The sequence below is a fragment of the Gasterosteus aculeatus genome, chromosome 7 (genome assembly GCF_964276395.1).
Source record: "Gasterosteus aculeatus chromosome 7, fGasAcu3.hap1.1, whole genome shotgun sequence".
In the NCBI taxonomy this organism is placed as follows: Eukaryota; Metazoa; Chordata; class Actinopteri; order Perciformes; family Gasterosteidae; genus Gasterosteus; species Gasterosteus aculeatus.
In genome coordinates this window covers 6,108,125-6,132,319 of record NC_135694.1, presented here as the reverse complement: position 1 = coordinate 6,132,319, position 24,195 = coordinate 6,108,125, and the positions used below count along the sequence as shown (strand labels likewise).

Sequence of the window (24,195 nt, the reverse complement as noted above, 5' to 3'; positions counted from 1 at the left end):
CATGTGGGGCAATCCTGCTGTGATCGCTTGCATTGTACTGTTTAGGCACACTTATGACTGAATTTAGGAGAAATTAACTATTTGTCCTCATTCCAGTTGCAGGTATCCGTTACATTGTAAATACCGTTCAGCTCTCCATCAAAGTAAAAGTGGTTAGCAAAGTGAAGGCAAACAAACGGATAAAAAAACACCCTTTGATAAGTTCCCATTCAGTGTTTTTTACCCGCAAATTGCCTTTGGCTACTTTACAATTCAAAGAAAAATACAAGTAATGACTGATTGTTGTGTTCCTTTTAATCATTTCTCATTTGCACACAACGAGGTAAGAAAAACGACCAGAAACTGAAAAGGAAACAACTGATAAAAATGCAATTGTATGAGCGAGACCATTGTTTAATCAAAGGGTGTTTGATCAAAGGATTTATTTTCACTGTAAAGATTTGTTTCTCAGGCTCTGATTCAATCAGATTTAATTTGAATTAGGCTGTATACTTTTTGATTTTATGTAATTTAACTGCCAGGGTTTTAGGATGTGGATCCAGGATTATTGTGTCTGAGAGTTCCTGCTTTTCATCCTGCGGACAATGATAATATAGAAATGTGTGTATCTCACAGAATCATCCCCGTGGTGATACTTCGGATAGTTTGTTCAAGGAGAAGATTGCAGGCTGAGAAACAACCAGCAAACAAAAAAAAGGAATCTGACACAGAAATATGAGTTGGGGCGGGTGGGAGAGGGGGGGTCTTGATGCTAGGTCTGGTAAACGCTCCCCTGGGCTTTCTCCCGGCAGAGACATCTACAAATATTTCCATAATCACCAAATAGCCCAGTGACTGCCGGCCAAAGCCCAGATGCTGCAGACAACATGTTATAGCTCTTAGTCGTAAAGGTCAGTAACTGCCTCCTCAAACGTGGATAAAAAGCAACGCTGCCATTCCCAATTGCGTTCTCAACCACAGGTTGCAGTCTTGACAGGGATGAGCTTCTTTTTTTTTTTTTTGTTTCCCCAAGACCGCATAAGGAGCCCAGAGGAGTGTTTATCACTCAGACTTTCTAGCTGTTTTTTTTTTACCTTGGCAGTAATTTCATGCAATTGGGCGACATTTGTTCGTGTGCATTCGTCCAACATAATTATCTTGTGTATCAACACCTCCGGTGGTATTCTGCCCCCACCCCCACGTGCATGCAGTATCCCTCCTAATCGACTCAATCTCAGCTCAGCCTCTCACCAGAGGCCCCCGGAGTCGAGGGCGTGTTTTGACACGCAGGTCAGCGCGAAATCAAGCTTGCATGACACCGGCAATAATCCCAAAATGGCTTTCCATTTGTATTTAACTCTGCTGGTTGAGCTGACCATTAACCGACTATGACTCACCGAACACAGACGTGCGCCAACTCTTTTGCAAATGGTGTTTAAATTACTTTTATTAGAGTGAGCCTTTCATGTTGCGGGATAGAAATGACCTTTTGAGTGCTTTTCAGAGTTGAAGAGTTGTCAAAGCATAATGTGGGAGGCTGAGTTGATGGGTGTGTAATTCATGGGGATGCTGTGAATTTGTTTCACATCGGCGGCGGCAGGGAAAGTTTTTCGATTCAGAACTTCATGAAAGCTGCTATTCACACAAACAGTGTTTTTTTTTTTTTTCTGTTTCTTTCTCGACGGCCGTCGCTGAGCAAAAACTGAACGATTCAGCGGGAAACCAAACGAAAATTGGCACGACAATTCCTGCCCTCGCGACCAAAGCTCATTTCCCCTGATTAGGGATCCCTTTGATAATGGTTGCAACCGCCAAAATGAAGAAAGCGCAGGTATTCACCTCCTTTGATCCCTGAAGGACATGTCTGGTATCGGCAGGCAGGGGGAGCTGGCCGAGAGTCCAGCCTCCTCGTTTGATGACCCCTACACGCGTGCTGCGATGTGTTTGTGTAAGTGAGGCGTATGCAGGCAGGCAGTGTAAAAATGGTGAGCATTTGTAAACCCAGGACGGACGCGGGTCCTGTAGTTATGCACGCGGAATAGACTGTTCTTTCCCATCCGAGTTAAATGATGTGATCTTTGCGAGAGGCTTTATCCTAGGCAACCAGGGCAGCGCATTTACCGTTTATTATTGTACATCTATTTTGTATTCAGTTTCCAATTGGCAAAACACACAGGTTGCCTTCCCTGTGAGGTTAACGCAGCTTTCATAATCTTGGACCAAACATTTATGAACAATATTCTGGCAAAAATTAGCTTATATAAATAATGGCCAAATTTCGGGTCCACAAACTGTATTTACAAGGGGCCCCTTTTGTGTTTAGGTTTCTCTTCCCCTCTCATTGCCACTCCATCACATGCCCTCTCTCTTTGTCCGTCTCCTCATCCTGTCCAATATCGCCTCCCTTCTCAGAACTAAGCTTTGATTGACAGCCATTTCACTTCTGTCGGTCGCAGTGAAGAAAGAAAACAAACGTAGGCGTTCAAAGGGAAACTAACCGACAGGCATCACGGGGCCACTGTTTACTGCCGCCTTAAACACACAGGAGCTGTGGCTCGGATGCAGTCTGGGGATGAACGGCGTTGAACTAGTAGTCCACTAGCAGCACTGTCTAGGTAAACGTATCGTGGTACGTCCCGATTCGGCCGCCTGAGTGGCTTGTTTGACGCCCGAAAAGATCAATATGTGGACTTTATGTACCTCAATGGTGGGTACGGCAGTGTTTTTTTTTTCTTTTTGTAAAAGTACAAATGTCATAAATAGTTAATGTTTCCTCCTGACGGGCCCCATATGGTGCTAGAAAATGATGAGTTTAGTTACATTTACAGTGTTACTCCGGGTTATTTTTCTGTGTTTAGACAGAAGAGTCCCTTTTTAGATCACTTTGGCTATACATGGCCTTCTCAAGTCCCCAGGGAGTAATCACAACTTTTCCCAGTGATGCCTGCTTGGCTAAGCAGTCTTAATACACAAATCAATTTTGCATTACCCCCTTCTGGCTGTGAGTGCTCACAGTGTGAGAGCCATGAAAAATTGATGGGCCTTAGCATGCAGATTGCAACCCCAGTGAATCTTAAATCTGGCCTGGCCTTCTTTTTTTAACAAGACAATGTCCAAGGGGTGCGTTTGTTTTTCTTGTAAAAAAAACGGTCTACCTAAAAGAAATAAACATAGGTGGGAGAGTTTGACAACTTTTTCCACGTGAGAATATATGAAAAATATATGAAGAAAAAAAAAAAAACACACCAAATCATATGCGTGTGTTAAATATGATGATCTTAAAGAGCATTTGTTTTTCGCCAAAGCAATTATGGTGTTTCATTTGCTGAGCCGCTCTGTATTTGACCAGCTGATGGCTTGACTGCTGAAATAAATTATAGCACGCATAATTAGCTTTCACTATGAAATGAAGCTATCATGGGAGAGAATGAGGAAATTTCACACTTTGGAAATCACATTTTGCAAGGTGCTTTGCCGATGTCCTTGACTAAAGCCCCGTTCTTCCACCCTCACTTGGTCCCTTCTTTGACACATAGAGACAAAAATGTGCAACAAAATCAGCAAAGACTCATCTTGAGGATCTAACTGCCACTAACTGAAAATCTCTTTTATTCATTGCTATTTAAAGATGCAGCACTGGTAATCCAGGGTCTTTTGTAAGAAGGACAATGACATTTTATGCTGTGAAATTTCCCCGCGTTCCAATCATCATTGCATTAACATTATTTAGCATGTTTATCCATAGCTGTGTTCAGGTACGTGCATGTTTTTCTTATAAATTATCCAGCGTTTAGAAGTTGTAAAGTAAAACGAGTACATTGCTTCTTCGCTTGCAAAAAGACTATTACTTAATGTAATTATATTCATACATACATACTTTGCATTGTTTACATCCGCGTTTGCTATCTACAGCATTGGTGTGTACGTCAAATGTACAGTGCAGTACACAAATGTCTCTTCACAAGGTAAATGCATCCCCATAGAAGGAATTTGCATATGTGCAGAATGTGTAGTCATAAGGAAACTGTCAGTTTATTATAGTGTGCTCCACTTTTGGCCCCTATGGACGATGCAGGTCTGTCTAAGGCGTGAGCTGTTTGGTCACGAACAGTCTGAGATTTTACTACCTTCAGCACACCAGAGGACGTCCTCTCCGGCAAAAAAGTCGTGATTTGTGTCGTGCACGGATCTGAAACTGGTATACGTGACTCCAACAAAACAGGATGCTGCATTCTTCAGTTTCTCTATGGAGCAGGGGGGTTAGTTGCCATGACAATAGTAATGTTGCTTCAATGGCAGAGATTGTTCAGATGAAGGGGTGCGTTGGATCTCATATGCAGGTGCTATGCACAGAGGAGAAGTGATACAGATAATGGAATCAATTTCCTGTGATTTCTGGAGCAGAGAGCTCGCTGAGAAATAATAGAGGAATTAAATGAGCTCGGGCTAAACATAATCCGCCGGTTACCGAAGGCTATTTGACTTCGAATTGCTGCTTTGCCGGTAGAATTGGGGAAAAGAAGGCAGACATTGCTTTCATTATTTGCTGTGATTCCTTATAAACTCACTTTTACCTCGTGACGACAATGCCAGGGGGGGCTTCTGCATCTTTTCGGTAACATTTGAAAGGATATAGAGGAGCAGATTGTTATGAACGGGCGGTTTGTTTGCTTGTTTTCTTTTTCTTTTTTTTCTTTGTTTGTTCTTTTGTGCTGACTGGAAAAAGAAGAGGCAGGCTTTTACCCTCAAGACAACGAACCAAAGCACCTCAGGACCATGTGCTAAAAATAAAGATCTGTAATTGACTCGGGGATAATGTTCCCCATTTAACGCATGGCAGACTCACCGCTCGCGTTATCGGTCGTACAGTGGCAAGTCATCCGATCCCGCCGCTGCTGTATTTGGCAATCTGGAGCTCTGTTGCAAGTCAATGACAACGATTTTCTTACCGTCTGCTGGGTCAATACAAACATGCTTATCTTGTACTTTTGACCTGTGAGCAGCCATGTCCCTCCCACCCCCCAAAAAACTGTCCAGATTGAATTTTCCATTGACGCAAGATCCTCTAAAGGCTCAGTTGTGAGCACTTTTTTATCCAACGCAACTGAAAGCACCAAGGACAGAAACTGACAACTGCGAAAGCTTCTGTATCAAAACATTTTTTTGCCGGTATGGAAACAGACAGAAATCCCTTCAAACTTATGCTTTGATAAGAGCGTGTGTGACTGTTTGAAGTTTGTTTGGAGATACCTTCATGAATTTGCCTTCATGCAGAATTTGCGCTCCACTGCACACCAGCATCCACATGTGCCAGGATCTGTCTCCGCACGTCACACTGCATACTTGTTGTTGCAGGGTTGTCCCTTTTGTACTGCTACCCCGAGCGCTCTCCCCGAATGTTCCTCTCTGTAAACATTAGCACAGAGAGGTAAGGAATACAAGGTTTGTTAGCCTTTAGGGCGACAGCACTAATCTAAACCTTTTTTTCATGAATCTTTAACTTTTTTCCTCTTTTGCAGCTTTTCCCCGGTAATTTCATTAACTCTCTTCCATCTTCCTTTTTTTATTAAGTTAATATACTCAGGCTGTGGTCTGTTTTCTTGTCTCCTACACTGCAATTATCTTTGCGCTCTCCGGGAATAGCAGAGTGAAAACTATCTGCCTCCTCCTCCTCCTGCCAGAACAAATCCTACAAAGACCAACTCGAGGTGCTGCAATAAATTGAACTCGGCATCATCGAACACCTACTCAGCTGGCTGTGAGGTGGCCCCGGCCGTCCTCCCGTCGCCGGACAGTCCCATTGATCCAACAACCCTTCCAACATAATTTCAGAAGCGTTGAGAGGGACATTAGCCGCGAGTGCAAGTTGTCCCAGGGAGTATTTGTCCTCTTCATCAGGTCAACGTGGCTCGGCCGCCAAGAAATTCTCTCTCTCTGCCCAGTGAGGTGTTTTTACAGCATCATATTGTCCCACGGTTGCTATGGTTACTGCGTAGCCAAGCCTGTCATTTTTAAAGTGGGATTAGTGAAGCAATTAAGCAATTGATGCTCAATGGCGCGTAGTTCTTTGTGAAATGTGTTCTTCCCTGCATGAATGTAGCGAATCCAAAAAAACAGCTTTTGGCCTTGAATTTCCAGCCGATTTGGACTTTACTGCAGCAGTCAAAGATACATTACATCTACAGTATCCATGTCGCGTCATCCCATTGATTTGTTCTTCTGAGCAAGGATACCTGCAGAAGATATAATGGACTTCTGATGTGCTTCATTGCAACGCCTAAGTCGCTAAGCCGGGGATCATCTTCCACATCTTTATATATAATGGCCGTATTTTAGGGCATTATTTGTGTTTGGAAAGAACAACGGTATCAGTAAATCTTGACTAAGACATCCTCCGTGAGAGAGAGTTGGGTAACATTTATCATCAATAAGGCGCACACTACCCTGTGCAATTACCAAGATAAGAGAAACCCTACCAAGGATTAACTGCTGATTAATATGTTTTTATTTTATTTTTATTTATATGCAATGAAAACCAAAACAAACTATAAAAAGAAAACAAAAATGGTGACAAACACATTTTTTAGATTAGACTCATTTCTTTATCTTAGAATTACATAGAATATTTAAAGATGTAATTAGCATAGAATTACAGCTTTAAACCCTTTTAGAGGAATGACTTAGGTTATGATGTCATGCGTCTACAAACAATTAATTTTGTTTGTTCTTAATGATCTATAGAGATCCATTTGCCTGTAAAAAGCGTTTTTTTTTCCTTTTAACATACTAGTGAGGTCATCAATAAGTTATGAAGCATTGCTTTGGAAAAGGGGAAATTAAAATAGTAACTAATGTGTAGGAAAGGAATCATTAATTAATCGTTGTGGGCTATTAAGCAGCTGCTTTGCAATTTAATTGCAGAAAATTCATCAAGAAAGTGAACGACATGATTTACATATGTAGGAACAAATCACTTTGGTTCAGTCATGTAACATCAAATAACTTGTATTGTCATTTATAATTTCAGTCAGTTCCTGATTTGTTCCCTGTTCACGCGCCAATAACTACCATAGATCCTGTGTACTTTATCATGAACGGTTCCTGGTTAGCATTTAATGCTCAAATGCAACCGAAAAAAAGACATTCGAGGAACCTTTAACTCTGAACAGGACGGAATGCTGCTGCTGCTGTTGTTTGTGCCGCGTGTGTTATACACGTGCTGTATTTCTACGAGCATGTGTGTCTTGTCTGCTATCAAGACAGGGGAAGGGACAAACGGTGAAGGAGAATGGGCGAGATGTGAGTGTCCAATCTATGAAAGCGCCATTAAATTGTCAGTTATGATGGATGTTCCGCCTTTTCTGCATTAACTGGTACATTAGAAGTCATTAATTCTTCAGGATGTGCACTGGAGATCAGAGCCTCCCAGGGGGTCTCGCCGCCTTGATCGAGCAGGGCGGGAGGGGGAGAGATGGAGGGGGAGATAAAAGAGGGTGGAGTGCACTAGCTGAGGGAAGAGAGTGGGAGAGAGATACTTGACCGTTTTTTATTTGGGGGGGGGGGGGGGGTGTTTTTGATGCCTGCTCGTTTTGTTTCAGTGGCCTTGAGCAGAGAGACTCTACGCGAGGGCGAGTCTTTAACAGCCGGTAATGGACATCTGAGGAGACGCCTTTTTGTTCTGTCAAGAAGAGCCCCGGAAACACAATTAGTGCTTCGTTTCTTTCAGAAGCGTATCGGGCTCGCTTTTAAGCTCACATGGTGTTCATGTCCTCTCCTCCCACTGTTCCGTTTGAGTTTGCACCTGCAAAAAAGGCACATAAAACCTTGAAATCTAGTAAATAGCATTTTGGTTTTCAACTCATGAATAAATACTTTATTACGCGCTAGGGACAATTACCATTGTCCAACATATTTTCAGAAAACAGCAATCAGTTAAGTGAGTTTTTCATTAGATGTGTGCATGGAGGGACCAGTGGAGTCACCTCCCTCAGAGTCCATTGTAAACTGTCAAACCAGAAAACAACATTTCACTTCCAATTAAACAACAATTACTGGACACGGCGCTCTTTGGTGGGTGACTATGAATTGTTCACAAACATTGCTAATGTGTCTTTCTCCGTCTCCCACATGCAAGCCGCTGAGGTTTCCTAGCGAAACCTTGAAAGTAGACAACGACTGAGCGTGAACTTAACATAAGAAGGAACAAACTGAAAGGGCTTCAGCATGTATCCTGCACTGAAAACGAAATAACAGCCTGTTGATTTGAAAATGTTGTCTTGCTCATTGTGATTTTTTTTTTTTCTTTCCTGACCTGCTCTGTACAATAACAACCCCAACCATCTGCTGTGTCTAAATGCTGTAAATATGTTGAATTGGGGGTCAAGAGGGACAAACGGGGGATGTAAGCGCCTCCTGCCGAGCTGAAACTAAGCTCCCATCGGTGTCCCACAATTCCTCTGGGTTTTTCCCCACCAGGTATTTATCATGCCGCGGCAGCACAGGCAAGTCACACAACTACTCCTACTGTCCTCTGCGTTTGCTGTTCCACTTTCCTGCCATGGCAACGTCTCAAGAAGTTATTTTCGGTTAAGTCCATGTCCAAAATCCGTGAATGTCATTTGGTTTTCAGCTGGCCTTCCTTCGTCAGAGCGGCATCTGTGGGTGTCTCCGATGTCCTTGTCCTTTCAATCATTTAGTCTTGTGGGTTATGAATCCAAACAAAATATTTTAGAATAAAGTCATCTGCCAGAACACTCTCTGGAAATTACAAAATGTCCTTCTAGCCCACCAGTGGTCAAAAAGGTTGAATCTCCATCTCCCAGTACAACAAGCCAATATCCCTCATTCAACCTGCAGTTAACATTATCATATTCAACCAAAAAAACACAGTTAAAAAAGGATGGTCATTCTTTGGCATCTACAAAAATGGTTTGTAGATCAACTCTCATGTTTATTCCTTTCGGACTGGATGATTCTTATTATCAATTATAATGTGCTTCAACCGATTTAAATCTTCTCACCTTTGTTTTATGTCCAGCCCGTTGGTTTAGGTCAAATTGTTGTTTTCCATTGTTCTATTAATATATCCTTTTCCACATGAACATATTAACCCTAAAAAACGATTAGATTTTGTTACCCAAAGCCCTTCGACCATTTGTGTCTTGCCTACCTGTCTGAGTCACGGCCTTTGCCCCCAGCCCACTTCACAATGAATCCGAGCCCAAAAGAAAACTGATTTAATTCATTTATGTACTGCCCCAAAATGGTTACACACTGTTCCTTCATAAAACATCCTCATTATGACTTCGACACCTTCTACAATGATTGTTGAAAAGATTGATAAATGAATGCTAAATGGGACAAGGGTTAGCTACATGAAGACCCGAGGTTATTCAATCCATGTGGATTTTCATCAGCATCAAAAGGTATAATAATTAAATTATTGTTATTATATTGTTAACCTCCTTTGTCATACGGCACGGACGTCCCAAATTTATTTAACTGCGCAGGGCTTCAATCTGGGCAACTATTTTCAGTCCCCATTGCTCATTTTCACCAGTGGTAACAGCCTCGCTGGGTCACACCTTTACTTTTGCTCTCCTTAGCAGAAAGCCATACGGTCCAGAGCAGAGTTTTCCCACCTATTAAAATGTGTCAGAATTATTTCCCATCTATTGCGCAGAATGAAGTTAAGCTGTGAACGCGGATCTTTTACCCTCCCCTCTTTGCCGTGTTGAATCCGCCATCAACGGTGTACCAGCAGGATGTAAAAGGAAAGAAAAGCCCTCCGAGTGGTTGTTTATGTCTTGTTTTCCCTTTATGGTTCTTGGCCGATGATGATCGGGAGGCGGGAGGCGGGCGTGGGGGGGTGAGCCTTGACGTTAAGTGTGCCTAACCTTCACTCCATTACTCCACTTCAATGCAGCCTACACATTTCCAACGCAGAGTTGAATGGACAGGGCCCCCACTAAACCCTCCACCCAGCCGGCTGACCTGTGGCTGATTTCTTTCGTCCCCCGAGACCCTCCTGGAGTACGCACTGGGCCTGACTAATTACTCTGAAAAAACAAGTGGGATGTGGGTGGTTTGTAATTGGCAAGTGTCAGTAGCCAGTGAAAGATCACTCGTCTTGAGGGCATGTGTGTCTGAGCCTCCCATTCATGTTTCTCTCTCCTCTGCCAGCTGTGAACCCCCGCTGTTGACTGCAGCGGCTTGTGAGTTGGTAGAGTTGGAGATTTTGGAGATATTCAGGTCGTTATTCTGCAGAAAAAAACTGCTTTTCGACGTAAGCATTAAAACGCTAACAGATCAATTAATATAATTCACAGAAAGCCGGGGCAATGGAAGGAAATGCACGGGCAGTTTGTTTGAATTTAATGCTGCAAATTGGCAATTCAGCATCCCCCGAGCGATGTGGAACACCAGCTCGACATGGAGCCCATGGTGTGGTCTCGAAGTGAGTGGGTGGAACGCCATACATTACAAGTGGCGTATCCACTGACATGAGGCAGCCGGAATAGAGCCACTCCGCTTCCAATTACAATCCAACTGGAACCGTGTAGCCAGTAATTATATTGAACCATGTTAAGGGAAACTGGGCTTTTTCAAAACAGCTGCTAATTACTGTATCTTGTGGATCGGAAAGTCGTGCGTCCACCTGGAGATGTTTGATTTTGAGATGGAATTTCTGCTTAGTAATTCAACCACGCGGCTCCTTTGGGAGCTTCTGTGTTTGCTCTACCAACGAGTGGAAGTTGTTGTGCTTGGCGTTGCCAACCGCAGAACTCTGCTGCATGAGAACCTGGGGTACCATCTGGGGAAGAGGTGAAATGGGTTTCCTCACAAGGCGGCAGGTGCGGCGTCGAGGCATCGTTCCCCATGAAGCCGTTCGTCCGATGCCCTCTTCAGGGGATGTGTGATTACAGCTCGTTCGCGATGATGGCGGGGGAAGTAATAAAAGAGATTTCACTTTAGCTGTCACCTGTCTCGCGCTGAAGGACGAGGGAAAACGTGGTTTCAAAAGATGTATATGAGATGTACGTTAAGAGCGACCTTAAACCTTTAACGGAAATGATATTGAAAATGGAATTATGAACTGTCACGAGTGAAAAGCAGTAAGTCATTTCATTCCCCCCCCTCGTGGCCATTCATGGCCTTTTCAGTGACTCTGATATTAGAAAATATTACTGCAAGAATTATTTTCTGACATTCAAATGTTATTGCTTGCACCCGAATGTGCGTGTGACAGCCGAGAAGGACGACGGATAGAAAAAGATTGAATGTTGACTGTGATTTTGTCGTTTTTGTCACAGCTGGTCTAACTCTGCAGCTCTTTGGACCGGGCCGTAATAAATGCATCAATAATTGAGTATCTTACTAAAGAGGGGGGGGGGGTTGAGAGCATTAAAAATGTAATGGCGTGCCATTACCCCCCCACCCTCACCATAACCGCAAACCCCTCGTTTTCTTTGTCTCCTTTAGGAAGCCCTGTGATACAGAGACGTCTCCGAGGCGCGGTCGATGTCGGAATCTTCACCGATGAACCGGTTTGGAAAGTTGTTTAATATTGATAGTGTTTTCTTTGCAGATTTTGAATTTGTCATCAATACGTACTGGAGGATGCATTCACCTTCACACTGCTGCAGGCCCCTCGTCCCAAAGTCGACACTTTCTTTAAAATATTTGAACACTTTGTCACTCGTCAAATGGCGGAAGTGTGATCAAGAGGTTTATTGAACTTCATGTTTAAAAAAACAAAAAAACAAATTATTACTAGAGAGAATTTGCATGTGTCGTAAAACGTGTGGTACCTTTTACACTGTCAGGCAGTTCAATAATGTGATGTACTTCACCTCCTCATTCATTGGAAACTTCAAAGGTATTAAAATAATAATAGTATACTTAGATTGTATCGATGTACCATATGAGCAAAGGTACTTTTACAAACGGAACAAAAATGCCCCCAAACCATTTTGACTTACAGTAATTGAGACGTGTCCGAAGTGCTCACTTAAACACACGGAACATGCTCGCCCGCCACTTTGATCACAGAGTTCATGTAGCTGAACAAATATGCAAATTCTTGAGTGCTGGTGCATCGACAAGTCAAGCGTTAGTAATACAATGTTGTGTCTAGACACAGCATTTTGGGGAGCGGAGGGGGGGGGTCCCTTTATTTTATTAGGGGGTTTGGTTAGTCGGACGTTCAATAATTTATAGCTTTTTTTCCACCCATTTCCCCCGTCTGGTATGTCCTTTTTTCACAGCGCGGCAAAAACAAGCGGCGGTGAAAGACTCGCTTGTGTCTTACCTCCAGCTTTTATTGTGAAAACCTCCTTGCTGTTAAGCGCACACTGCTGTCATTGTTTGTAGATGGTGGAAAAGAGTTTCCTTTGAGTCTGACGCTCGCGTCTGGCCTCGTCCCTCTGACCCCTCTTTGACGGGAAGGCCATTTTCTTTCTCTCTGCATGTGTGGGGATTTTTTCATTGTTATTTCTTCTGTGCCCACGTGGTGGTGGTGGTCCGTGCGTGCTCGCTGGGGCTTTAGATTACGTCGTTGCAGACATTAACACTCTGGTGTTTGACGGCCTCTCGCTCTGCAAAACTCTCTAATGTGGAGCACACTCCCACCATCGCCACGATCGTGTACCTCGCCATGGTTCCATACGTATTTGGAGGAGGCGGGAGGATTGCTGTGTATTTTCCTCCTCACACCCGCAGAGACTTTCTTTTCTTTCTTTTTTTTTTTTTTAGTGTGGGGGCGGCGTCTCCCCGAGCTCACCCGGCAGTTCCAGTTACCTCCAGAAACAGCCCTTCCAGTGAGTCAGTGGGTCAGGGGGGATTAACCCAGCAGCCTGTCGTGCCGCAGCTTCCAATTACTTTGCCTTCCATCCGCCCAACCTTCCTCTGGCGAAAGCTTTGTTTTACCAGCAGCACTCCCTGAAATGTATCTCGGCTACACCGAACCCGTCAGCGGAAGGGCTTTTAGGAGGCTCGCTTTGCCCTTCCTCTTTTGTTTTCTCGCCTCCTCCATCTGCCTCCTTCCCCCGAATCCTCTCCTCTGCCTACACTGCCTGTGTGTCGGCTCTCTGTTCTAATGCGAGGCGGGGATCAACCAGGCAGACCCCTGGAGTTTGACAGAGCTACCTGTTGTGCCGCCACGTTCCTTCCTCCGTAGCTCGCTCGCTATCTTCTTCTCTCTCCCGCCTTCCCTCCCTCCCTCCCTCCCTAAGCACCAGAGCTGTCGACTCCTGGCAGTTTGATTCTAAACTGTTCCCCAGTGTCGGGAGTAGCTGCCATGACGGAGAGTAAAGCAAGTGAAATATTGAGTTTGTAGTGAACAATTCCTCACTACGTGGTGTGCGGAAGGCCAGAATGTTCCTGTTTCTTTATCCCGTCTAGAAGGGTTTCTTCGTGGATTCTTTTGTGAAGGAAATAGTTAAAGATTTTGGCAAAACCCACTGATTTGCTTTCCTTTCCCAGACAAAGTTCTACGAATATATCAAGGCTCTGCAGCCAGGACTTGATCGACCTTGTGAAGCCTAAAGGAAATGGGAGCGGGTGGCAAGTGGTATCAAAACCAGGCTTGATTGCGGAATGAACGGCAACCATTGAGCAAGTTGGCTGCAAACAAATCTTTGGTGTCGTGTAAAAGTTGTCCTCAACTAGCATGCGATGCAAACGAGCTGTGGGGTTCTTATCTCCTCCTGTGGCCTCAGCGGACCCCTCTGCATAACTGTGTCACACACACACACACACACACATACGTTTTAAGGCATCCAGGTATAGCAACACACACATGTTCAGCTGAAATTCTATTTTACAGGATTTCTAGTCCAACCAACAGTTACCCCTGGCAACCATACAATGAGTGACAGCATGGGCTTATGAGCAATTATTTCTGTCAGGATATTTCCAGTATTACTGTAGATCTACTTCAAGTGAGTGTATCTCTCTTACTTAAACGGCGACACCATACCAGTTGAGCTTTAACTACCTTTAAAATGCGCTGAAATCAACATGAGTTGTGTATTTACTATTGGAATTTTAAATAAGATGGCAGAGGTGTAAAAAACGGCTCAGCCTGGTGTTTATCATCGTGCTTTCAGTGGTGCCCTTGGCTACTTTTTCTTTCTTTCATTCATGTCAGAGATTTCTGGGATTTTTTTCTTCAAAGCGCTTCTAATTAGTTTCTAAATACACTACGATCTGTGATACGTATTTAGACCCATAGAATTGATTTTCACATAGAGAGTGAAAACGTCTTTCTCCTTTATGGTAAGGAATTTATCCTGCGCTTATAGTCTCTATTCCTCCGTTACATGTTGTGATTTACAAAAAAGCAGCAAGACATGAAACGGGGAAAAAACAAAGAGGAAAAGGGGAAGAGGAGACAGCGAGGAAGAAAACGACAGACACTGACTTCTCATGCTCTCACCGTTCAGCTCACACGCCACTGTCAAGTAGGTCAACGCGACAGGCTCGACTGATTTCTCCTCTGTAGTGTTTTTGTTCAGGCTCTCGCTGCGTGGGTGCCACGGTGGATTCACCTGTTTGATGAAAGCTTGCACAAATGCAGAGTGACCCGCGTGTCTTCTCTTGTGTGTGTGAAGCCCTCTGCGGCCTTGATTGGCCCAATCGGTGGCTTTTCAGATATTATGAACGAGTGAAACAATCGCTAAATCGTCAAGAACTTCAAGCGCCACGATGAAGTTCATCTGAAGTTCATCAACTGCCACGGGCCACGTGGTGATCTTTAAGCCTGAGTGCTTTTTATTTTAGGGACAAATAATCACCATGGGGACCAGCTGAGCTATTCATCTTGAAATGATCTTCCCTTTGCAATTGTACATTTTGCCAAACGTCGGGGCATAATGACTCGTGCCCTCCACTTCACGGGCCCTCTTCCTGCACACTCGGATGCTTCAAAAGGACTCATAATAGACCTCATTAGACTTGTATTGAATAAGCTCTGAGCCGGTGTAACTTGGCCTAGCTGTGAGTATCTTCCATTAGAAAATTAAAGATCAATTGGCACATTTCTTCGGTTTAAAGCATAGATTAATTTCCCCGAGTATCACTGCCGGTGCCAGAAGATTGATGTTGTGAGATTCGCCCCCTTTAGATAGCTATTGATTTTGAAAAGGCTGTCTTTTCTTTCCCAGGAGGGGAGAAGCTGTAAAAAGCTCAAGCAATGTGCCAGTCGGCTCTGAATTACATTTTGTAAAGCAGAGCTTCAAATGTGACTGTCGTGATTTAATATTTGATTTATTGGACAGCAAGTGATAGTACAAAATAAGTTACCAATGGCAACAGTGCATCGGATACTATATCACGTGAACAAATGTTTATTCAAATGTGGCATTAGCCAGGCACAGAAGGATTAAATAAAGCTTCTGTTTCCTTCTCCACATAAAGGTGGAGCATTTTTTTTTATTAAATCAAGACACTGTCTGCAACATTTCTATTTCAAGATGCAAGTCTGCCTCCTCTACAGCTTCAGTTTATGTTTTCTCCTGCTGCCCACAAACGATGCACACGCAGGGGCAAAGACGTCTTTTTGTGGTTGTCACATTTTCTTTCTTTTTCTTTTTTTTTTTTTACTGTTCAATCTCAGTCTCAGTCACAACAAGTCAGAACGACTGAAGCATTTCATCTGTTGGAGACAGAGGGTTCTTTATTATTTGCGCGCCACTGGGAGGTAGTCCTCCAAACACAGGATTATGCCCATTGTGATCTGCCTAAGCACACCGTATTAGCCGTATTTTCGTGAAATCGCATGAAAGCCACTTTGAAACGTCAGGATGCTCCTGATATGCCTCTGTCAAGGGAACAGGCACCGTATCTGTGAGCGTGTGATCTCGGATTCAATTACGGTTCCATTTTAAATGAGATATCTCTGCTGTAAAATGTGCGGATTGTAGCGCTGAGAAGTGCAAAGGGAGTAAATGCACGAGACCCCTGTGTGATCTGCCAAAAGGACTTGCATCAATCAGATTTGGGATGCACGGCGTGTGGAGACTATTCATCCTTTTTTCACTGCAAGCACGTGCATATTTAACTTTGCATGACCGCAGAGGATGGATATGAGAACCTATATGAGACATGTGCAAGTACATGTACAATGTAGCTTTCTTTTATTTCCAGGTTGCGAGTTTCCAGTGGGCGTCTGCAGGGCCCACCATCGCAAACCTGTTGAACTCAATCAAGGGAGCTAAGATAGACCATTGGTTGCAGGTCACGTAATCTATGCTGGGGGAATGTTTGTCTCTGAGATTGAACTGTCCCCCCGGGCCTACGTTAATTGAGCTTCCTGTAATCACGCGCGGGTCCGTATGATCAGGGTCCGCAGCCGTGGAAGAAAAGGTGCTTGAGATTATCCTCTGCCTGGATGTTCCATTTTGAGACTGTAATCGAAATGGATTTTTGTCCTCTTCTCTTCGCATTCTGACACGCATCTCAAGATGCCCGACCCGCTAAGCTCTTTGCGACGGCACATCCCTGAAACTTTTTTTGGACGTGTCTTCGGTGAAGCTGCTTCACCGGTGTTTTGTGCAAGCTTGCCGCACGCATCTCTACCAATACGCCGTAAGGTGGTCACATTGCATTTCGTCAAAGCACTCGTGGTTCCCAGAGGAATGAACTCGAATCGCCTTGATGATCCATCATTGATTCAAAAAGGCAGCCAACATGTGAGCCCCAACGGTGCGTGATGTGTTTTGTGCCATCGAGTCAATGTTTGCATGCTAAAACAACTGGTGACGTTAGTATTTTCTGCTAGGGTGGATCTGTCTTTGCCTTAATCAACCCTGACAGGATGACTTCCTGTTTGTGTTCATATGGACTTTATATTCAGTATCGTTGTTTCCAGTATCTGCATGAAGGAATCTAACGGTAACTTTAACAAAAAGGTGCATTCATACGGATAATGTGTTCAACATTGAAAGACAACATTTATTTGGGGAAAGCTCATTTGTTTGTGTCTTATTACATCTTGAGTGGAGGCGACCTGGGAGAAGGTAGACAGAGAGGACCGCTTTTGTTGTTTCTTTCTTTGAACTGGCAACATCTATTCCAACCGATCTCTTTAATTGATTCTCCAAACGTATTGTGAAGGGATGTAAACGTAAAGGCTGTTTTCTTCGAGGCCGTGGACCAAAGTTTTTCTAATTGAGTGAGCAAATCCTCTTTGTCCTCCTATGTAGGCTTTTCAAATCACATCACAATACATCACCTTTCCATAATCAAGGAGCTACATGCTCAATTCATCTTCTCAGTAAAGCCGGGCGGTCTAATTTGTACAAATATGTCTTTGGGTGAAAGCAATTAACTGGCGTGATGCACTAAAGTGACACCAGAGAGCTGAATCATACCTCAGACAATGAACCCAAATGGGATCCAATGTGTTTCCCTTTAGCTAAATTCATCAGGGCGCAGGAGACATTATCTCAGCAATCTACCATGGCTGAATAATTAATCATCCCATCACCTGTTTGTTTGACTGTATAACATTTATCCCCCCCCCCACACCTCTTTGCTTCCTGATTAAATCTTTGCTTTTTTTATTTTGAGAAAATCATTGGCTCCTAACTTTATATCTGGCTAATGAATAATAAAATATAATTGTTCGGCACTTTTGAAATAGAAAGTCAGCGACACCGTGAAAATATATAACAATGCGTTTTGGACTTTGCACAGATACAATCTCTTAATTCTTTGTCTGAGACTAATAGGTTCAATGTCTCCCTTTGAAATGTCATGCAGTAGACAAAGTGCCTGTACTTAACTACAGTACTTGAGAATGCATACTTGTTTACTTTGCCCACTGTGTCCTTTCAGAACTGTGTTGGCTTTTATGTAAGAAACACAAAAGGCTTTTATTTTTCCAAAGAGTGGCATTTTGGAGCTAGAGTAGAAGGCTTTCACGTGACAGGGACCAAACACCACGACAATAGCACGTGAAGCTGGAAGTAGGTCTTGGCTGACAATAGCTAAATCGAATCATGCGTGTTCCGGCACCACCACTGGGCCTTCGCGTTTTTAGACGTCAATAAGATGAAAATGAAACACCCTCTGGGCTCTGTAGCGCTGATTTTCCTGGATTGGTTTTGACACGGTAATCGATTAGTTGGGGACGTGACATGAGGACGGCCCAGGTAGGATGCGGCCGCTAAACGTGTGTTTTAAAGGCACGGATTGAAAACACAAATGGGTTTAGTTGGCGAGGTGCAGCAGCTGCGAATACGTAGCCTTTTAAAAGGATCGTCTGCGATTGACAAAGCATTGTTTTGTAAGCTGAAATATTGATTTCATATAAATTAGCTTATGACTCACTTTGCACCGCAATTTGACCCCTTGTGTCTAAAGCGCACACAATACAGTGCACAATAAGAAGCAGCACAAGCCCGTGTCATCAATTAAGACACCATACGCTAAAGCGTCGCCGCTCTAATGAGGATGTACTACAGAAAACGGATTAGATACTGGAGACATTGAGAAGGAACTGCTGCTGATCAAAGAGCTTATTTTCTCAAAAGTTAGTGCATTGTGGACTTGTGCCAGAGACTAAAGGCAAAGACAATTGGCTTTCAATCAAACAAGGCCAGAGACTCCCCCTTCTTCTAAGACATTTGGGTTTAAAAGGGAGCCAAAGATCAAATTCCACTTTAGAAACAAAGTGTGAGCAGTCTAGAGTGGCTGTTTAATGATGCCCTTTGTCTGTTTTTTTTGGGGGGGGGGGGGACTCCACTTTCCAATCTCCTGGACTGTGTGATGGGCTGCCGGGGAGCGGTGCCACATAAAACCTCCTGATTTCTTATTTTATCCGTGGACAACCGAATCGATCATTGTCTCCCCCGCACCTGCTGCCCACTTCCCCTCCCCTTCACCGCCGAAGGAAAAGGCCCACGCTGTCCAGCCCGCTCTCCAATCACGCTATATGGGAATAGGCTATTTCAGGGGGTGAAGAACCGGGTGGTCAAGCACTCGGCAGACTCTCCCAGAGACTGGTTTAAAAAAAATAAAAATAAAAAAGACATTGAAATTTCCCGGAATCCTGACACATATAATTGAGATTTCATGCCCTGTTTTCTCACAGATCCGAAACCTCACTCTGTTCTACTGCAAAGCAAGTATTTCCCCGAGGAATGAGATGAAAGAAAATGTTTTTCAGGCTTTATTTGGTTTCTGTTCCTTTAAGGGCTTCTCTTTTTTTAATCACGTTGGAGAAGCTTTTCAATAAAAGTCCCACTTTTGGGGCGAGACACAAAGTAACTGCTGTTGGTTTGGTTTGTCTGAGAAAGAAAATAGAATCCTAAGAATTTTAAAGAGTTTTATTTGTCAGTTTTTCCATTTCCCTCCCAGCATAGCTTTTGGCGTCACTGTTGCCAAAAAAAAACAGCAACACTATTGACAGCTGCTCTTCCAAATGTTTTCTGAAGGATTTGATCAGTTTGATAATGCTCCTTCTAGCTTTCTTGATATTCATTTCTTTTGTCCAGGATTTCCTACTGTCTCATTGTCATGGGAAGAAGGTTGAGTACAAAACAAAGAAAAAAACAAAAAATATCAAAACGCAAATCAAACAGTGAACCCTACTCTTGGTATACACTTTGGCATAGTGCCGTGTAAGACATTAAATCAATTTGAAAAAAGTTAATAAAGCCAATTTGTCTCGTATACAATATTAATCTGCCCAGCGGTGTTATTTGCTGCCACTTTACATGTAATGCTTTTTCTCCGTGGTCCCTGTGCTCCTGCAATGACATCACCCAGTCTTGCATTACATAGCCATAACAGTCACAGTGGGAGCTCTGGCTTCCCAGCAGGAACCCATATTGGATGGTCCACAATCAATGACATCATGCACAAGCATCAACCTCTAATTCCATCGGGGAAACGTAGAAAAAGGGGTAGTGATCTCAGCCCCCTGAAGGCTTCTGGTTTTAAAGCAGGTGAAATGACAGCAAGACATTAGCATCACAACAGCATTCTTTGTGTTTGTTCTCCTTTATGCGTTGCACCTTTGATGCTTACAAAAAAGGGTTTTATGTTCACCGTGTTACTTTGATCAAACATTTTTGCTTCCTAGAAGGGCCTACAAAAATCTCATTTGAACACATGAACTACAACCTAGAGCTCATTGTTACCATGTATGCTGTTGTTTAGCAGTCTAAAGATTGTTTTGATGACGGGTTAAGGAGTTTTTCCACAGAAACATTTAGAACGTATTTGAAATTATTTGTGTCCTCATAACTTTTTTTTTTTTTCCCCCCGCATAATCTTTAGGGTCCTGTTTTGTATGTATGTATCGTATCCTTCTATTGGTCTTGTTTGCTGCATTACTTATGGTATACCTTTTTGAATAATTAATTCACTGCTTCACTATCTTGTTAGTAACATGATGTGCTCATTAGCACCGAGACGCTCTTGAATATCTGTTGGCCTGTGTGATAGTGTTGTGCTTTGTGTGACTTCAAACTGTGACCCGTTTGACTTAATTTATTTGTCAGCGCACAGGCGCCACCAACAAATCTCCAGCTATGTAGTTCACTAAGTCACTAGAAATTCTCAGTTTCTCATGATACTGATGACACTCTCACAACGGGATCCATACGAAAGGATTCAAGTCGTTAGAAGCGTAAATTGTGTGTTTCAGAACGGCCAAAAAGATACTTGGAAAAATGTAAAACTCATCTGAGCACTTTGACTTGGTTATTTCCTTCCACTGACTTCACAAACAAGATTAGATAGGTTTCCTCTCTGTTCATCGGAATGGACTAAAGCCAAGTTTGATGTGGGAGTTCTTTAAAAGGGTGACGTTGCCCTTTATGTTTAAATTAAATTGAGGTATAAAAACGGTTGTTTTGCTAAGAAATAATTGAGCGAATGCTGTAGTTTCCCCCAGGAGAGCCCCTGCCTCTCCACTTCTGTCTGAGCACAGCAATCCGTGGGCTGCAAGATGAAAAGGCCTTCAAAGAGATATTTTTACAGGGTTTTCGGGAAGCTCATATTGACATATTTTGTCCTGTCCCAGCTGGGAGCATTAATAATCACCTCCATGCAACACTGGGACCATTGGGACCATTGGGGCTCGGTCACAGGGAGCGTGAATGTCTCAAGGGATCCACTATTGACGTCTTGGTCCCCAGGACCCTTTGAGGAGGTGGAACGCCCGCATCTGATCAAATGTTGGCCCTTCGACCTCGCGGATTGCCGGTAAGTGTGCGGGGAAGGGCGCTAAACCCTTGACACTTAATAGCAAGAGGCGGGGGCCGCTGCGTGCGTTGTACAGGTTATCAAGGAGCACAGAGGAGATGAGTGGATGGAGACGGGAATATTTCTATGAGCTGTGTGAGGTCAGTTCCTCGGTACTGGAGGTGCAGGTTTTGTTTTTTTTCCTTTGGTCATCTGCTATGTTGTCATTCACTTTCATTCTCTTTGCTGTGGGCTGCCATTGGATGAATGCATTTTCCTGTTAAGTGTGCAGTGATGGACACATTGTATGTTCTCTGAAAAAAAGTAAAACAGTATCCCACTTTGAGAATAATCAAATAATCAAAAAAAATCCTCCATTGAACATTATATTTATTTTCATCTGAAATGTCCAAGAATAACTGATCATGTAAAGAAAATACAAGTACAGGCAGTAATAGATAAATGTACTTTCTACAATTGAATGGTACTTCATGTTCTTCTCATTCAATGCCCTGCGTTCCAGATTCGCTCCAGACCACATAAGTGTATATTTTGTAGATTTACGGCGTGTGTCCATCAGGTGGATAATAGCAACCCCTACTGTGGGGAGTCCGCGTCTAACTGTTGCCTTCGCAGTAAAAGGAATGCTCCCGATTCCTCTTGTCCGAATGGTTTTAGACTTTGGTGCTCGGAATGACAGCGATGGATTATCAGAGCTGCCATGGCATTGATCTACTTTCTCTCCAAGGGGGTGTATATATTTCGCATTTGTGCATATTTCTGGCCCCGGAACATATGATCCGCACTTAGATTTGTCCATTAGAGCTATATTGCTTTACAGTCAAGAGTCCCCTGATGAACTTGTTTGACACCTTTTAGCTGGGGGCCAGTAAACCCATCTCTGACCTTAATCTTACCCCCTGATGAATATTTGGTTATTGTAACCAAATCCCCTTGAACTATGGTCTTTTGCCTGAATACACGCCTCAAGATAATTCTGTATTTACCTAATTCCAGCTTTGAGTAGGTTTTAAAATTTATTCATACTGCTGTAAGTAGTAGTGTAATTCAAGCTTGCCTTTTTTCCTATTAATGATTTAATGTGATTCCTCGAAGGCCACGCCATTGGCACGGCCCATCAAGGGTGTGATCAGCCTTCTGTCCACATCAGAAAGTGCTATTGTGGGTATACAAACAACAAAGACGACATAAAGATGACCACCAGATCAAAAACGTCCTATTTTGAGTTATCTGTCTCTTTATATTGACTTAGAATATTTTACATTATGCATACTAGCTAACAACTGTTTTGATATTTTTTTCCAGATAGGGAGGGGAAATGTGCTAACAAGTACTTGTCAATTCCACAAGAAATGGCTGAAGGAGGCAGCAGTGAACTTGTTCCTTACTGTGACGAGTATTTAAGTCCCATGAACATGCTAAATCCTTTTTAATGTGTAACGCAGTCTAATCATTACTATTGCTTCACTTATTAATCTTTCATTGGGCTAGCTGAGAAGACCATTGCCCCGTGCTTCTTTTGTCTCTTTGGTGGAATGAAGGTGGCCGTTTTCTTACAGCTCCCTGGGTGTGGTGCAGCTGGCCAGGAGCCTGCTGTGAGGGCCTGACAGGAAGATAGTGCTGGACCAAAGCTACCGGAGTCGGGTAGGACTCTCTAATGATTGTTGCCTTGGCCGCGGCGCAGGGAACACCCCCCCCCCCCCCCCCCCCCCCCCCACCGAGTAGCAAAATATCTAATACGCCAGCGTTCAGAGTTCTTGTATGTGTTCAACCCGGAGCCACCGGATTGACTGCTAGACTGTGATACTGTCTCTGGGGATTAGTTTTAGTAAGTCGGACTTGAAGAAGAGGCCCAGCAGTACCTGAAGCAAGAGAGTTGATTTGTCAGTTTGTCCAATTGACCCTTTATTAGGTGCTAATTTGCAGTCTAATGAAATCTATTTCTGGAAACAAGATTCACAGAATTACTGATTTACCCTGAGATATTCAACCCTCAGTCTGATCTTTAAAATATAATCTTCCTACCAAGTAAGTCTTCCTGACATTCAGCAACCACCATTAACGGCGGGGGCAATAGGTCCATGTTCTTTTTCATTCTAAGAATTCTTATATGCTATCTAAATGCTAATCATCTAATTGATATTTGTGGGCATGAATGACTAGAACAGCAGGAATTAAACATATGCTGTCATCAAGATGTAAATCCTGGAAAACCCTTTTTCAAGACGGATTTTGATTTGAACCTTAAAACGTTTCAGCTAGAAACTCCCACATCAAACTCAATTTCAGTGGCGCGGTTCTTATAACGTCCCAGATTGGAACAGTAAACTATACATACTGTATCTATGTGTATAGCGCGCGCGCGTGTGTGTGTGTGTGTGTGTGTGTGTGTGTGTGTGTGTGTGTGTGTGTGTGTGTGTGTGTGTGTGTGTGTGTGTGTGTGTGTGTGTGTGTGTGTACATACATAGCACACACATATAGACAACACCAGCCAAAGGTCTGGACACATTTACTCATACTATTCAATGGCAAAGCGTGTCCAAACTTTTGACTGGTACTGTAGGTCTTTATATAGAGGCGTATTTGTTCGGAAGCATCGATCTTCCTTGTCAAGCATTGATCTTCCTCTTCACTTGTAGCCATGCCAGCCTAACTGTTGCTCCACCCTCTGAAATTTGACAAAACATGCTCTGGGATGAGCCTGCCACCACCCCCGCTAGAAAGTCTTAAAGTGTGCATTGTGTGCTAGCTCACAAAGGCTGTGATGTTACCAAAAGTTAGGCTCAAGGCAAGTGTTTTCTATTCTTTGAAATTTGCCTGGGGAGCTCAAATGAACGCCCACCTTCTCTTTTTTCCTTCTTTGTAGCCTATGGGTCGGCTGCTGGGAGCTGACCATTGACTGGAAGTGTGTGAGGCAGGCAGCTGGAAGCATGCAGGCTGCTGAACAGCGAACTGCGCTGTCCGCGGTGCTGAAAGCTGCCGAACGCAGGGGATTCGCCT

General features: G+C 43.4%; 1 protein-coding gene across 3 annotated transcripts in view; it reads left to right on the top strand.

Moving 5' to 3' along the window:
* The window catches only part of elavl2 (ELAV like neuron-specific RNA binding protein 2), a 110,344-nt gene that overhangs the window by 62,896 nt on the left and 23,253 nt on the right, over window positions 1–24,195 (top strand). For 2 of the 3 annotated variants that reach the window (XM_078106233.1, XM_078106234.1), the window contains exon 3: window positions 11,461–11,525. In XM_078106233.1, the coding sequence (XP_077962359.1) occupies window positions 11,500–11,525 (26 nt within the window). In that variant the 5' untranslated portion in view covers window positions 11,461–11,499. Of the gene's footprint in view, window positions 1–11,460; window positions 11,526–21,064; window positions 21,196–22,754; window positions 22,840–24,195 lie in introns of those variants that run through there. The other variant, XM_078106236.1, reaches the window with a different exon arrangement.